The 17,704-nt window shown below is 33.4% G+C and overlaps 1 protein-coding gene across 4 annotated transcripts; it reads right to left on the bottom strand.

The window, feature by feature from the left end:
* Window positions 1–8,058: 8,058 nt before the first annotated feature.
* Window positions 8,059–17,255, bottom strand: LOC119631933 (kinesin light chain). Of its 4 annotated transcripts, XM_038024526.1 has the most exons (7): window positions 16,143–16,194; window positions 15,894–16,084; window positions 11,252–11,878; window positions 10,752–10,872; window positions 9,999–10,478; window positions 8,320–8,625; window positions 8,059–8,235 (listed from the first exon to the last, which is right to left on the bottom strand). In XM_038024526.1, the coding sequence occupies exons 3-7, from the start codon at window positions 11,851–11,853 to the stop codon at window positions 8,230–8,232; spliced, it is 1,515 nt and encodes a 504-aa protein (XP_037880454.1). In that variant the 5' UTR covers window positions 11,854–11,878; window positions 15,894–16,084; window positions 16,143–16,194; the 3' UTR covers window positions 8,059–8,229. The 4 variants fall into 4 exon arrangements, with proteins under 4 accessions (XP_037880454.1, XP_037880455.1, XP_037880457.1 ...); XM_038024527.1 differs by lacking the exons at window positions 15,894–16,084; window positions 16,143–16,194 and adding an exon at window positions 17,157–17,255; XM_038024529.1 differs by lacking the exons at window positions 15,894–16,084; window positions 16,143–16,194 and adding an exon at window positions 16,561–16,747.
* Window positions 17,256–17,704: the final 449 nt, after the last annotated feature.

The raw sequence follows: 17,704 nt of genomic DNA, 5'->3' as shown, positions 1-17,704 counted from the left end.
CTAATGAACCTTAACTTACTATATATTATACTATATACTAAGTTGAAACCAATTAAAAGCCTTATAGTCCCTCCCCCCGAACAAATTCGGGCTCACCATAAATAAGTGCGCAAGAGGAAATATGACTGCATATCTCAACTCTCACTGATCATTCTGGAATTATGTTTGCTTATATACTTAAATATAACGTTATCTTCATTCATAAGATTATTTACACGCAAGGCCCAAGTAACTGTACGGCAAGTTGACATTCGTTAGATCTAAAAAACTATAAATCGGATTTTACCAGAACACAGACGCTCCACATTTTTAAACTTACTTTTTATTAATATTGTAAAGTTATGGGAGAGCTTAGTTAGTAATGTAAGCATGTTTCTTCTTTCAAGCGAAAGATAAGTACGCTTTTGGGTTCTAAACATGATCGTGTTATCCTTTTCTGGATTTCGGTTATTACTTGTAATTATTATTGTACACATTCATATTTTATGCTTCAAGCCATGTGAGGATTTCTAATCAGTGACATTATTGAAATACCTTTCTAGTGCATCATATAGTTGTGTGGCGGAAAGTATTCCCCAGAGGTTCCCAATCGGATTTGGGTCGGCACTCATGGCTGTTGAAACGTCCAATTAACACGCGTTCCCTTTCCTAGTTGCAAGCATATTGTTGACTCTTCTCGTGCTCCAAACGCGCAGCCCATACCATATCCAAGATCCACCACAATGATTGCAGTTGCAGCACATCGGACATTCGTTCGATATTTATGGTAACCGCCGAAAATAAACTTCTCTCACCACCAGATACAATATTTTGGAACTCTGCCTCCCGACCTTTGTATTTTGCGGCGAAAGCAATATGAGTGTTTTTATGGTCCTGTGTTAAGCACGGTTTGGCAATTGTGTGTTTGCACCTAAGGTCTATATCGTCTTTAAGAAATTGCTACACACGCTGCCTCGTTATATTTAAGCCTAATTCTATCTTCATTAGCCTGCAACCCATAATTTCATTAGTTACTAAATGGCGTATAGACCGCTTGGTCCTCTCATCCACAACACAATGCAATCACAATCGTCAGGGTCTTTTAGATATTTTGAGAGCACGTAGCGGTGCCGATTTATCGGAGCTACTATCTCGCCAATTTTATTACCAGCAAGTCGCATTCTTTTAATTTTCCCGCGCTCCTCATCCCGGAGTTGCCACATGGCCTTTCAGCTAACAGCAAAAACTATGAAGAGTATGAATTATTCCCTAAAATATATTGAACACGCCTTACTTGCTTTCCTACAACGAGGTATTTCTTATAAAGCACAAAATGAAAATTGAAATTGAATTCAACGACAGAAACTCGAGCGATAATAATTGCATAAGTAATTATTTTCTGTTGAATTACAAACTTACTCCGATAATTTCAGGTAATAGGACCACAAGTAAAGGCGCAAGGAGAAGAAAATACCTGAGAAAGTCAGAGTGTATGTACATAAGAAAATAATTTATCATAAATTTTTGAAGGGAATAAATTAAAGTACATTTGCACATATAATTATTTATCAGACCGTACCATAGGATACATTAAATAAACAAGTGAAAACGGTATATATATAGAGACACGCTCCACCTTAAAATACTCCTCCAACTCCACTTTGCCAACTGTAAAATACCCTACACTATATCGTCGAACACATTTCTTATTCTTGCCATGGAACACATAAATTGCACCCTACTGTTATACGAAGCTACTATTAAAAAATACAAATTTTCGTGAAAATCATTATGTAGGGTAGGAAACAAGGATAGGCGTCTAGTGGTCCAAATTTTATAGAGCCACTTTTTATATCGAATTGCTTTTATGGGTTGATTTTGACCATAGGAGCAATTTTCGTGCAGATTCTTAAATAGGCCAAGATGATCCAAATTTGTTACAATTAATTTTTTTTATCTTAAATTTCTATTATGACCTGATTTTCATCATAAAGCATTGAAAATTGGACTATTTCGTCATATAAAGTTCAGTTTTCGTTATATAAGAGGTAGTTCAAAAAATTACGCGGACCGGTCCGAAGTTTTCACATCAATTTAGAGTGCCGAAATATTATTACATAGCCACTTTTGTCAACAAGTTTTGAAAATAGCAATTTTTTCCATCTAACGAGCTTCCAAAATAGGACGTTATATGGGAAGCGGTCGAAAAAGTTGTCCGATCCGAACTATTTTCAATAATATTTGTGCTTGGGTCGAAACATGTCAATGTACCAAATTTCATTCAAACATGCAGACTTGGATCGATCGCAAAAGTGATTCTGAATCGATCGGTATAAGAAAAGGTGAGCCTGTCTCAAGTCCTTTGGAGTGTTGCAGACGTCCTCACTAGCTTAATATACCCTTTTACCGCAAGTGGTGTAGGTTATAAAAATAGTGATAGTGAGAGACTCGAATAAACATTGTACACAAAATCCTCCTTCCTCCTTCAGTTTTCACATTACAAGCTTGCAATAAAGCCACGTGAACATAACTCATTTGGTGAGTTCTCTAATGCAGTTAATCTGCAAAAAGAAAAAACAATAAAAACTTTTTAATCGAGACTCATCATAAATAACCATAAATAAAATTTATTGCTTTAGATAATGTGTTGAGGGCGTGATCGCGTTTTTAACAAAATGGAATGGTGAGCTTTCACGCTTTACCGGATCTTTAATGCGTATTTCTACGCAAATCAATAAATTGATTTTACTAAAACTAAAAAATACCTCCGCATCTTTTACACCGACTCATTTTTTTATGCTCCCAAGAGAGCAGATACAACCATTGGCATTCTCATTAAGATCACTAGGTGTAACGAATTGTTCGTTGCTGACGCGCAGCACCTCCTTAACAAGTCAGCAAAACATTTGTCTGACTGTGGTGCCTTGAAAGTTGACGTTAAGCGTTATAAATAGCAAGTGCCCGGAAGCCTCGATATTTTCTGCATCGCTTTGCCTGGTGTAGTCTTTTGAAACAACTACGATTACCTAATGAGACATTGCGGATCGACTAATTTGATTCGATTTAATTTGCTTTTCGTATGTTGACGCGCCACCAATTCATAACTCTGTCGCATTGTAAACTACGCACACCTTACAATTAACAAAATTGCCGCCATCGTCGAGAACGTAGATTAATCGATCGATTAATTTATTTTAAATTACAACATAGATAGTAGAAACAATGATAAGAAGCTTTTCCCGATCACTTTTAAATAAAAAATTATTACACGTTCAAATTGAACGTTAAACTGAGTTCACTAACTTTTTATGCATTGAATATGCATGCATATTAATTTCATATGGATGAGAATGAGATGGATACCACCCCCGTAGAGTCGCTCAATGCAATATTTTGTCTGATTAGGTAAACAAATCGAAAAATTAAAAAAAATAATAAATAAATAAATAAATAAATAAGAAAAACATTGCTCTCTGATTGTTACAGATCCACTCAATGCCTTGGTTTGCTCTTGTAAACCTGCACACCGTTGGCTCATGTATTATACAATACGAGAATAAATATTTACTAGAAGACCCTTAATGTGTCCAGTGCGGTGAATTGCAATACTTGATCAAGTGTTTATATAGTAAATGAGAGTCATAAGCCGTGACTATTACGTATGTTAAGTGCTTTAATAGTGGCCAGTCAGCAACTATTAATGGCGTGCTTCATTTTGTGTTACTTTGATACTAATTGTGACAGAGATGTGACTGTTGGTTTGTATATAACAGAGACATGATGAGAGATGGTATTATTTTATTGCGTTTATAAACTTAAACACAAGAATTTTGCAATATCCAGTTTAACACACAAACGATGTTCAACTATTTGTACTTATGCGAAGAAGAACATTGAACGAATAAGTGAAACTGCATGAAGGGATTATTTAAGAATGTGTCTTTCAACCAGATATCCGAATTTTTTAAATGTAGAGAAATGTTAGAATAAAACAATATTCAGGAGTATAGTTTCGACAATCATATATAATTCGACCTGTGCATGTAGCAGGCAACCATAAAAATAATTGTTCAAACTTAACGCAATATATTTATACGATTTCACATATAATTTTCAATTAAATTTCATTGAAAAATATCAAAAAGTAGATTTTGTTGCCATTTGAAGGCTTATCTTTTTATACCCCACACTCATTATGATACAAGGATATATTAGGTTTGCGCGGATACGCAAAATACCCATAAGGACGGAGGTAGACCCATCTGTTATTATACCGATCCTCTTCTTCCGTCTGTCTGTCTGTCCTTTATTCTTTGTTCAACCTACTAATGGCAATTTTCCAAATATTTTGATGAAATTTAATACACTGAAGGACAAACGATATGGTTCGAAACAGACCACTTTTTCAATCATCTCCCATATAGCGTCATATTTCGAAAAGTCGTTGTTTGAATATTAAGCAAAGTGGTGTGAGGTATTTAATGAGAAGCTGCATTCCACTACAGTGTTTTCCCTTTTTTTCAGAATGTATACATGGAAGGCTATTATGCGCTAAAATAGCACTATGGACTGATCGGGCAGTGTTCGTATACGTTCGGTCGTGAGCCTAAATAAGTCAGCGTACCAAATTTCATCGAAATATCTCGAAAAGATCGAGCACAAGAATGCATGGACAGGCATCAGACTGACGAATTAACCGACATCGCTTAAAAGCAAGCTATGGAAATAGCAAAAAGTTTTACAAAATTTTCGTTGACCTTGTCCAATAAAACTTGATTGAAACTTCATTTTGGACACTTTGCATACCATGATGGTTGCCTTTCGAATAATCTCATAGGGAGAAGTTCAACCTAATATCTAACGTATTATCTCACAAAATTTCGGTGAGAAGTTCATGAAATTATAAGTTGATCTGAAGACTTTTTGGCCACTGATGTCATCTGCTTGGAGCCTAAGCTGATTTACATTCAGTTCAGCCGCCGTTCAAAGTCCATTCTTGCTGGTGCTTGTCCTTCATTGTCCAATAACTTGATTTTAGAAGGAAAGAGCTAAGCATCTATATAAGTATTTTTTTTGATGAAGACGGCAACTACACATTATGTACGCTGAGCTTTTTTTTATGAAAAGGTATTGACCATTGACTAATAAGAATCTTGCTTAATATTATGCGAATGGAGGGCTTGACGGGGTAAAGAAATCGGTTGGGGACATTTAAAATCGGAATGATCTTGTATTTGTGTTTTCCTTTTACATGAATATTTGATAATATACCTCACACACACACACACAGACACACACACACAATATCTGGTTACATCAAATCTTTCCTTAAAAAGAGCTTCTTAAATAGTTTTGATTTAACAGATTGCGGAAAAATAAATTCATTTACCTTCTTATACGAAGCCACAGAATTCTTGCATACGATTACGAAACACTTTAAGGTTTTTAAGGTTTTTAAGGACTTAATACAATCGAAATTTTTTACTCAAATAAGTATAGAGCATGTGTTGCGCAAATACCTCTTGGTTTCCTTTTCGCTTTTATCACCCACCAAATTCTCTTTTCCCATCGCACTTTTTTATGTGCCTAATGGGCGCAATAACACTTAACCTAAGAAATATTATGCACTTAAGACTCACGCACCCTAAAAAGCAGAGGAATAATGTTAAATACTTTCATAAACTTTTCAATGGCTTATTAAGTTATCTAAGTAAATGTTCCACAACCACTTTTCAAATACTTGACAGAAATCGACAAACAACGAATTACGGCAAAAATGATCCTACACAGGGGCAATGCTACTGTAAAAACTAAAACTTTGGCGTGAGTGTCGAGCGAAGCTTGAATACTCTCCAGACTTATGCTCTATCTTGGTGGTGATCAACTGTACCAGTTTGAGTAGCTGATAATGCGAAACGATTACAATCAATGAAGAATAGGTGCACCCCTCGTTCAAATGGAGAATGTATAGCAGTGAGTTTGAAACGAAGATAACAAAAAAAAAAAAAAAATTTCAAACTTATTGATGAATAAATCATAGTGTTATTAAAAGGAGAATACATTTTCTTTTGAATTGTGCGAACTTTCGATCGTTGCATTTTTTTTATTTGTATGTCAATTTCCCTCAAAATGTTATAATTTCCGAATATTGACCTGATTGGCCTATTTATTTTCGATTTTTTAAACGACAAAGCATAGTCAAGCGGAGTATGTGCGACCATCGGTCGGATGGATGGATGGAAAATATGTGGTCTTGAGTTCAAAAATAAAAAAGGAACTGTTTTGATATTGACTAAAAATTAAAAGATATTGACTAAAAATCTTAACGTGCCCTAAGATACTCACTCATCCCAGAATTTTAACTTTCTTGAATTATTTTACATTATCAAATTTTGCGAATTATTTTGCCTCAATATCTACAATAGCTAGTCTACGGATGAAATGTATATCAAGAAGATATGGAAAAATTTGGCAACAACATGACTCACAAACTGTCAGGACTAGAATGTTTTTCTTTTTTTTTATCAATTTTTATTGAAATGTAATTTAGTTAGTCAATTAACTATTTTCAAAGCAAGCAAAAACGTTTTCCTTTACGTGAACCTCTAACGAGTAACCTCATCTGAATCATTTTTTGAATCGATCTAGGTTTGCCTGTCCATCTGTTCGTCTTGCATTCTTGACTTCAACCGTAAGTTCGCAATTTTTGACGCATTTTAAAGGAATTTGGTACGCCGACTAGTGAACATGCTTCGGATCGGACCACTATTTCGACCACTTCTTATGTAACGACTTACTTTAAAAAGTCGTTATTTGCATAAATGTATTAAGGCAAAGTCCGTAGCCCACTTTTACTTGCTTTTTTTTAAATCTGCTTTTTACTTCTATAATATATGACTTGATAAATGCAATTTAAACAAAAGTTTTCATAGCAAGTTTTTTTTTTGGACGCTAATTAATCAAACTGCACACAACAGATTCAGTCTGTACCGATTTCTGCACATTAACAACTGATGTGATTGAGTTAGTATCTAATTAGATTTGGATGTGTGTTGAAGTCGTGTAACAAAATTACAGTGAAAGTGATTCGCAACTAATTTTTGTACAAAAAAAAAAATTTCTTTGACAGGTTTAGATTAGCGAAGTTAATCGCTTTACAAGAAGAAATTTCAAAAACAATCTCATCTGTTTACTATGACAGCGATGAAACCTTCTGTGATAATGGAAATTTGATCGTTATAAATCCTAAAACCAACCAAAAATACAAAAAATTTGCATCAATTCTTACTACGTACGAGTATATACGTTGCCGAAATTGTTAACAAAAAAGAAACAATAACGATTTTCTAGCACGAGAACTCTGATGTACTTCGGGAAAACCTTGCAATCTCTTATTGTTAAAAGAAAAAAAAAGAGAAGAAGTCAGAAGCCATCAAAAGAAATGTCATCATACTGAATCTAACCTTAAACTACAATGAAGCAATAACTGGTAGCTTGACAGTAGACTTTCGAACAAAAACACTGCCAGATATTAAATGTTATACTAAAAATCTCAAGTTCATCGATTATATTCACAATATCTATTTAGCATACTTTGTATCACTCAATAATAAGAAATGTATATAAATGTATACTTCATTCGGGAATCAGCATCATAAAGACAGACATTTCTACATTAAAGTGTTAAGCTATTTCAACTAAATCAATGCCTCGCTAGGCAGGTTAACGGAGATAGAAAGTTTGGCTTAGTCTCGATAGGAGGGCCTAATATCAAATTGAATGATCCTGATGATAGGACACTTACCTTACGAACATGGTCATTTGCTCCATAAAACAATCTATATCGAAAACATTCTTTTTCATGACGATACCATGCAGCCATCACAATCAATTTTAAGCTATGTGTTCTCGTCAGAAGACTAATTTGAAACGAAAAAGAGCCTAATTCGAAAGAATGCTCGATTTTAATTTGCTTTCTACTTTCCATTGCTTGGCACAACCAAAGAAAATTTCAGCGTCGCACACTGGCCAACTGGCTTATACTTGCTTAAGAGACGGAGGCAATGAAAACAAATGGAATCCTTTAGTATAATAACTGACTTTTATTTTGGTATTTTAAAAGCATTTTATAAAGGTTGTGTGGAATGAGTATACATACATGCAAGTCGGCCAGATATTAAAAAAAATACGTAATAACATGATACATCTGCGACATCTGTGATTAATGATAATTACATTCAGACACTTGTATTATTTCTGTAAGTGGAATGTTTGAAAAAAAAAAATAAATTAAATAAGTTTAATTTTTGCGTTGAAATATATATATATAAATATAATAACCTCTTCAGGATGGTCAGCCTCCTCTTTAAAATATCTGGATCTTCTTTTATCGCTGCTATTCAATAACTGAGTCACTTTGGCTTGCTTGGCCAAGTCCAACGCCTCCTTTTTACTACGTAAGGCACAATCTTCTAGGGTTTCAGCGGCTTCGAACATTCCTTGTCTGCGGTATAATGCTCCCAAATTTTTTAGGGTTGTAGTTACGGTTGGAGAGTCAACTTTAGCGGCTTTATGCCATCCACCATACTCTCCGTATGGTGTATTTTCCCTATTATCATGCTTATGTTCCTCTCTTTCTTCAGCCACCTAACGCAAAATGAGAAAACAAATAATGCAATTATCATGGATTAGATAATTAAATAAATTGTACTTTTTTAAATACATTACTCTTATAATATTCTTCTTCTTCTTTCTTCCTCTGACTCTCTCTCACACTCTCACTCGCGCCTGCTCTCTTTCCCCCATTAATTAAATTATTTTTATACTTTGATGTGATCATAAAACAAAAAAAAATATATATACCATTAAAATATAATGGTCATGTTAATGTCATTAGAATCACCAATGTTTTGCATGAACCTATTTTTACTTAAGGCAAAGATGAACATAGGAAGATAAATTTCGGCACGAACGTTTCTTGATTAGTTAGAAAACCTAAGATTAAGTAAATATGATCTGTTCCTCTCCCGCGTCCCATAATAGATAAAGAAGTCACGCAATTCCAATAAGTGAAACAAGCGCAAAAGGTGTTTGTAACAGAAACACATTCAATTCAACGAAGTATACGCGCTAATCGGGCGAAATTGGCTCCCTTTAGTAAAAATGGATGAACATCTTCGAAATCTTGTAGAAAACTTAGCCTATACTTATTTAAAGATCTTTTCATATAAATAAAAGTCAATCAACCAATTTAAAAACATTACATAATTTATAGCCACTTTTTTCAAGCTTTTCTAGCTTTGAAAAGGATTAATTTGACACACTCGGTAGTTTTAGGATAAAATTCAGTAGCACTTATAGCCTATAGACGTCTACGTGTGGGATACATGGGCATTTCATTGTCTTAATACGGACTCTACTCATAAGGCAAGTCAGACAACTCACAATACCATCTTTAAGGCTTACGCAACTTGTCTAATTATTCAGCAGAAGTATAAAAAACATGGATTTCTCGAATTTTGTCGATGTCTGTGACAAAAAAAAGCCAATTGGGAAAAGCATTACTGTCACTTTTTGAGTCGAAGGATAGTGCTGCTGGGACTCGTGAAGATTTACTCATCAGATATTGCTTCGATGCCTTATTATCTACTGAAGGCAAGCAATAAATGTCCCCACTCGTAAACAATGAACGATAAATAATACTTTAATTAAAAATCCTTGGGCAACTTTTTCCTGTTTTTTTTTTTTTTTTTTTTTTTTTTTTGACAATACAGACAAAACAAACCTGGGCTACTCATAAAATTATGAACTGAATAATTGCCAAAAAAAAAAGTCTTCTATTTTTATATATCCCACGAGTCGTATTCAGCTAAAAATGCTTTTACCTTCAACTGAGGTTAAACTGCTAGTGCAGTAGTGCTAGTAATGTTATGCGTACGCATTTGACATTTTGTTAACATTCGATGATTCATCGGCAATTTTTCTAAATGCAAAACTTTTTTAAGCAAGTTTCAATTTACCTGCCAAATGGGTTTATTCTTGCTGTCAATGGCTCCAAATTCCCGCTCGTGAGCTCTTGTTAGGACCTGTTTATATAAAATTTCTGCTTCTGTGTATTTTCCTTGTTTCAAGTAACAGCTTGCCAAGTTATTTTTCGTTTTGGCAACATTTGGATCGTCAGGGCCAAGTTTAGATTCATAAATTTCCAATGCCTTTTGATAATATTTTTCAACTTCGTCGTATTTGCCTTGATTTTGGCAGAGCAATGCCAAATTGTTTAATTGCTTTGCAACATCTGGATGATCCTTTCCAAGCACTTTTTCCCGAATCTCTAACGCTCGTTTACACAACGGTTCGGCATCTTTATATTTGCCCCGTTTACCATACAAAACTGCCAAATTATTTAAAGTTGCTGCCACAGCAGGATGATTCTCACCCAAAGTTTTTACTCGAATTGATAAAGCATCGTTAAGTAAATTAGCGGCTTCCTTATACTTATTCTGCAATGAGTTAATTTCGAAATGTTATTAAAAATACTGATCATGACAAATAATTATTACATATATTATCTATTCAGGGACATCTCAGGGACTTTTTACGTATTATTTTCAAAATTGTTTTATCTTAATTAACGATACGTTTTCATGCATTTCGGACGGATTTTGATTGACTACAAAGTGTTATTAATACCTGTGAAGGAGCAAGCTTTCAGAAGCTTGATCCATTTTAAAAAAAAACTCGACAACGCTGGGTAATGTCACGCAACTAATTACCTGATCTCTGTATACCAAAGCCAATATATTTAACATTGTGGCTACATCTGGATGATCATGACCACTAGTCTTTTCGAGATCTTCAAGAGCTTGCTTGCAGAGAGGAACAGCAACTTCATATCTAAATGATCGCAAAGAAAAATAATCATAAAATAATTGTATTATTTTAAAACTGAACTTAAGAGAAATATCACTGTCAATAGAACTTTGATATTGTCATTTGTGATACCTAGACATAAGTATAAGATATCATTGAGTATGAACTTTATGGCCAATTTGTCTTTATGCCTTAACGGCTGGAAGATCGTTTCAGATATTCAAGCTCGACGCATGTAATAATAAAAAATCTATGTCCAATTACACGGTTTGTCATCCGTTTTAACAAAATTAAAAAAGTAATTAAAATACATAAATGGGTAGGTATTGTACAGTGGATGGAATTAAAAAAAAAAAAACTTTTAATTAAAAACAATGAAAAAGAGTAGTCATGTGGACATTACCTTCCTTGTGAGGCGTATTGAATAACTAAATTATGAAGAGTTCTCAATCGTGCTGGGATCTCATAACCGGAAGATTGATTGGAGAATTGACTTGGTGGAGTTGGAGAAATATTGTTTCGATCTTCATTCTCTTCATCTGGAAATAGCTCGACAACAGGATCAGGTCTTGGCTTTTCGCTAACGTCTTCATGTTCCTGATTCTCATCATATTTTTTAATCGATGACATAAATTCCAAATGTTTTTTCTCTTCTTCGAGTTGAGCAACTAATTGTTCCGAAGCTTGAAATTTTTGCTGTGTATTTGCTAATTCATCTCGTAACCAGGCGTTTTCTTGATGTAGACGCCGAACTTGCGTCTTGAGTTTCTGTTTCTCAGCCTCTACGTTTTGCAGATGGGAGGCCAAAGCCATCATAACTTGTGCTTCACTTAAACCCAATTCAATGTGTTCAATATTCTTCTTAATAATATAAGACTTTTCATCATCTTTATGCGCATCCCCCATACTAGTAATTAGAGATGCATGTTCAACACGAAGAGCTTCTAGTCCCTGTAGAACTGTTTTTGTGTTGCTTATGATCTCATCTTGAGTCATCTGTGTCATTTTGCCGATTTTTTCAATTTTTTTACTAAAAGAAAAATATTCAAAAATGAAGACAAGGAATAAATGTCTCTACTTTGCTGACGACATCTGAGCGTGAGATATTTGTATTATAAATCACAATATATATCGATTAAGTCAAAATATCAAATTGATTAATGATGCTCTCATTAGCTTTTATTAATAATTGTTAAACTATTGCAAACATTTTATTATGTCTTCGCTAAGAAAGTAATGAAAATTAACCAAAATCTCGAGTCAAAAAAATAAAAACGAAATTATTTTTAGTTTTATTTTTTTCAGCTCAATTTTAAATTTAATTTTTTTAACTATTTGCACGCTTGGACCGGCGAACTCGGTAATTAATCGGTAAAAAATAAACATTATACGTCTGGTTTACAAATGAACGCTATTCTCTATCCTCCTCTACAGGCCACAATAGCCAAAGAACTGTAGCTTGTACTTCACAGCAGATTATGAGATAACACTCAGTGCATAATACTAGTCTCGGTTGATTCGAAAGTCTGCCTTTTCACTTTGCAATGTAATTGTTTGATGTGGTGGTGCGTTTCAAAGATTTGCCCTAAGACGAACTTAGCATGCCTCTACTAAGCTTACTGAACTGTGCATGCGATAATTTAAAAAAACAAAAAATTTTTTTTTCATGTGACGGAATTATTTTTCGGCTGCTTTCGTCCTTCCTGCTTTTAATTAGCCCTCTCGGGAATATGTGCCAAGTTTCAGGCAAATAGTTTGTAGGCAAAACCAAATCTCAAATGTTTTCCTCATTGATTACGATTCATAGAACCATGAAAAGATTTCGAATTTTCTGTTCTCTTTTGTGGTATTCCGTGTGGTATTAGATAAATTAAACTTCCTAACTTAGTCAGTAGCAATAAACCGGTGCTTTTTTTGCGATTGCAGGACAGCGAAACGAAAATAAATATGATTTGTAAAGCCAAGTGTCGATATGCTTATGTATTATGATGAAATAAGGGTATGTGAGTATGTCTTCCTAAAAAGTGGTTTTAAAAAAAAATTTTTTTCCTTTCCTTTTTGCATATATATTTGTAGAAAGGAAATTTGTGATCGATCCATTGTCATTAATTTATTTAAAATGATTGCCAAGATTTACACGCATATTTTCCCATCATTATGCAGACGTGTTTTCATGCTAACGGAAGCAAGGAGTAAATAAAATGTAAAAAACAAAGTAAAAAAAAAATAATTTCCTAGGAGACCAATATTTCTAATTTGTACCGAAGGAACGCGCATGTATATAATGTTAATAAATCGTATACATTACACCGCACAATATGAAGAAACTTATGAGGACTCCAAACGAACAGGACGCACTCACGTACTTAATTCTTTTTTTTTTTTTTTTTTTTTTCAAAACCATTACTTAAACACAAGTTGATATATATTTACTGGTTTAGAAAGTAAGCGCCGCGATGACATCATACAAAAATTTACACTTGCAATATTAATTTATTGCAAATGCATCTTTTCTCATAATAATTAATATTCACTAAGAGAAGATTCCTTGTAAATTATTTTTCAAATATTTATCCAACAACTTACATCCTATAATTGTTAATTGCTTTGGAAACAATCATGACAATAGGTTTTCTTAAAAGCGACTATTCACAAACTTTCATCCCGAAACGTTGTACAAACAAAAAAAATCAATATGGAGCCAACATATGCAATGCGCAGGCCTCATATGATGTAATAAATTTACGGTAACTTTAGCCAGCTTTAAATAAGCAGACGTTAATACTTCTCCGCTGTAGTTATACACATCAAGTAGCTTACTTATCGTATATATTCGAAGAGATTAACGAGAAACAATTTATTTTCAACTTATCCCAATCCTTTTTGTTATCCTTTGGAATTTCCATATTCTGCGATTAGCAAGAAAGCGACATCACTTTTATAGGGAAAAATGAAGGAAATTTCTTTAATATACGATTGATGCATCGTAGCTCCAAAAACATTAAATTCTTGAAATTGGACTTTTAGCAAGGAAGAGAGGAGAGAAGAGGAGAGAAGTTTACTGAGTAAAAATGAACTCAAAATTAATGAAACTTTGCCCACATACAATGATTGCGTCAAACAATTCTTTTTTTTCATTTCTTGCATATTAGTTTCAGACACAGGCCCACAAAATGTTTGATCAATACGATAATATTATAATGTCATCAAAGAATGTTGAATTTTTTGAATATAGCGCAGTTGGAGTGGATGCAAAGTCGTCATTCAGTCCTAATTTGCTTTCAAACAATAAACTTTTTACGGAAAGTTTCAAAAATAAACCATAGCCATAAAGATGCATTTACATAACTTTTCTCCAACCAGTACCACCGAATCATCGACTTATACTGAAATACTTAAAGGAATCATAAGGATGATATGTTCTTGATCAGGGTAAGCTTCTGCATCAATTTAGGTATATTTCTCCGTCCATTCGTTCGTAAATTGTTGTCATTGTTAGTGTATTGAATGGCAGAAAAATTGAAATGAAACACTGGGGCTCGTAAGCACAGGTCATGACCAAAATGGCTCACACGAGGCAAACAACTGTAACATACAATCATCAACAGAACTTTATTTGATATATAGTTTCGCTTGTGGCCTTGAAAAAACGATGGCTTTCAATTAATAAAAATGTTCAGATCTGTCCGCAAGTAGCAAGACACTATTTAATTTTTAAAGATTTATCATGTGTGTAAGCATTTAACTTAAGGTTCCTACGTTCTTGTTCTATGACGACTCTTGTTGTATGACGACTAACGTTATATAAAGTTATTTTCGGCTGTAGCCGAATCTGATATACTCACCAAATTTAAGCTTATGGTTAAGTAAGTAGGAAAATTATATACGAGTGCGGCCGAATCTTCTACACCTCCCACATGTACCTTACTCTTGGCCGATTTCTCCGATTTATATACCCACACTGTATAACGTACGTGAAAATTATTATAATAGCAAAAAAAAAATACAATTTTCTTTGTTCCCACAGTATGGTGGGCAGGTCCTTTAATCAAGTTTGTTTCGTTTTCAAAACCAACCTGCGAGCAATCATTTACAATGCTTTTTTTTTGGGAAGACACCCAGACAAGTCGACGAACCCAGAATTCAGATTTAGAATTTAATGTTAATCAGGAATGTAGATATGTACACTATAGCGTCTCTACAACTTCTTTCCGAGTATTGCAAACATTTTGAAAAAAGAAAAATACCCACAACATCTTAGCCGTATATGTAAAAAATTTTCTACTGAGTCGTCAGTTTAACTCTGATAAATTAATTTAAATTGAGTTTTACATGAATATCTACTTTAGATTATGAATTACGCGATTGTACCCCTATTTATAGATCAATTTTGTTTATTTGTTTGTGGGCGAATCAGATGGGTCATGCCCGCAGCAACCAACTTCGAAAGTATACATCCGCTTTTAGTTTACTATTTCAATTGCGGGATCATGAGTTTTGAAAGAGCAAACGACAGAAGGAGGTACATACTTTCTTATTGCGGCAAACGTCCCTAAAGCAAACATTAAAAAAATAGATTAAATTTAAGATCTTACGTGTATCAAGAATATACAAACGCTATGATTAATATCTAATCAATGATTCCACATGTTAAAAAGAAGAAGCACAGCATAGTATGAGTTAAGCAGACATGTAGGTATCCAAATAGTTAATAGGTATCCAATAGAACTGTTTTACGTCTTGACAGAAAATGAAAATCGGTTTGCTACATACTCTTTACACTACTTTAACAGATACTCTTCTTTCGACATTTTGGGCATTTGACAGTTTTTTTGTAAAAAAGTGAATTAAAAATCGTGTTACTCTTCACAAAAAACTTATTTTTAAATTTGTCATAATGAAAGTTATAGATTTGAAGAAATAAAGATTAAAAGTACATGGAAAAGACGGGGCATTTTGATTCCTCGAGACATTGGCAGGCAAAAGCTTCTAAAATCAAAAAGTCCCATCTTAATAAGAATTAAGTAAGAAGAGTTTGCACTTACTACTTTCTTAGTCTTTTATTAGAACATCACTAATGGGTATGGAATGAATTTTAATTTTATTTTATTGTAGTCTTCTCAAGTAATTAAGTGAACACTTTTGCCACAGATCAGATCAAACTCCACTCTTTTAAGATATTTTGCAAGAGAAACGAAATTGAGAATTAACATAAGTGAAGCACAGCCGTCTCTATCTAGAAAAAGAAAACGTTTTTTATATAATTTTTCCCATGTCGTTTTCTGTTTACTAACCAGCATGGAAATGCCGGTCTCACTGCTCACGTCCATACTTTTACTTGATGCCCTAAAAATATCACCGAAAGAAAAAAAAAGTAGAAAGTGCAACTACATAGAACACTTAAAATGATCATCTTCATCATTAAAGAAAAAAAAGAGTGGACAAACTTAACGATGGAACTAATACCACTAAACTGTTAAATGCAAAATTAGTATAAAAAAGTGAATCTAATAATGAAGGTAACACTGTATCTCCAGCTAACTACAAGAAAACATTGATTTTTTACAAACAGGCAGCTTCTGCTAATATAATGCATATTAGAATTCATCATAGAATGCATAATCGGTATAATCTACACACAAACAATAATAAAATTATGCTACACGATACTCTCTAATTTACATGGCTAGGGACAGGTATATAAGGACTTACATGATCCCAATTATTAAAATACTTAAATATATATTTGATGATATTTAACACAGAATATTCAAATAGCAGATAAAATCTACTCGCTTAACCGGAACTTTTGGAACTCAAATAATTTATGAAAAAACTTTAACGATTAAGTAAGGACTTAATGCTTTTTACACTTATAGAGACAGCTGTTTACTTTTTCTCTTTAATATACGAGTACTTTATATTTATAGATTTTTTATATATATTTATATTCGCCTGCTAAGATATCTTAGAATTTTACTTTGTTTTAATGGTTCTGTTTGCACTTTAAAACGAAGAAAAAAAAAACATTTTCGTGCATAAAATGCATATTACAACAAATATATACACACACTCGCACAAACTACAATAAAATAACTTTCGCCTGATGATAAATGCTGCAATTCTATAATATATATAATCATTAGAAAAGTATGCAGGGAAAGATTTGACTATGTTATTGGTTACACACTCATAAATAAATATCCTGCGTATGTTTGAAAAAACTTAAACACTTTAATAAAACAATTGAACTTCTTACTGTCGCAATTTAAATATTTAGAAGACATTACGGGCAAAATCTCGCTTACCTGTATTTAAACAAAAAATTGTACCCACGCTAAATATAAATAAATAAACTATTCTCGGTTATTTAAATATGTACGACAAAGTTCTTTTCTACAGTGATGAATCACCGTACACAGGCGAATAAATCAGCTGATCAAAGGCGACGCCATTTTAAAATAAATGTGGGGAAAAATCATTAGGAATGAAGCAAACACACTATTTTTAGAGTAGTACCCAGCAGCGTATCGTATCCTAGCTTGGCAATTTCTTTTTGAAAGTTTGTGACAAAACAACTCTAGTTGTTTTTGCGGAAGGTCTACTGTTCTCCCATTCTTCAAACTATAGATCAAATATTAGCCAACTAGATTTTATTCTTATTTCTCGCTTATTACATTTCATTTTCCATAATTCTGCTTACATTTAATTTACAGATTTTAATATCGACAGATAACTTCAGGTATATTTTTGGAGAAAAAAATTCAAGTAAAATATGTCCATAAGGAAAAATTTCATTACCTTTTGTGTTGATAAAAGTTACATATCCCGTGGTTGCATTTTTATGTATATAGAA

This window comes from Glossina fuscipes, unplaced genomic scaffold (genome assembly GCF_014805625.2).
Source record: "Glossina fuscipes isolate IAEA_lab_2018 unplaced genomic scaffold, Yale_Gfus_2 1, whole genome shotgun sequence".
In the NCBI taxonomy this organism is placed as follows: Eukaryota; Metazoa; Arthropoda; class Insecta; order Diptera; family Glossinidae; genus Glossina; species Glossina fuscipes.
The sequence above is the reverse complement of the archived record's forward strand: the minus strand, read 5'-3'. Positions and strand labels throughout refer to the sequence as shown.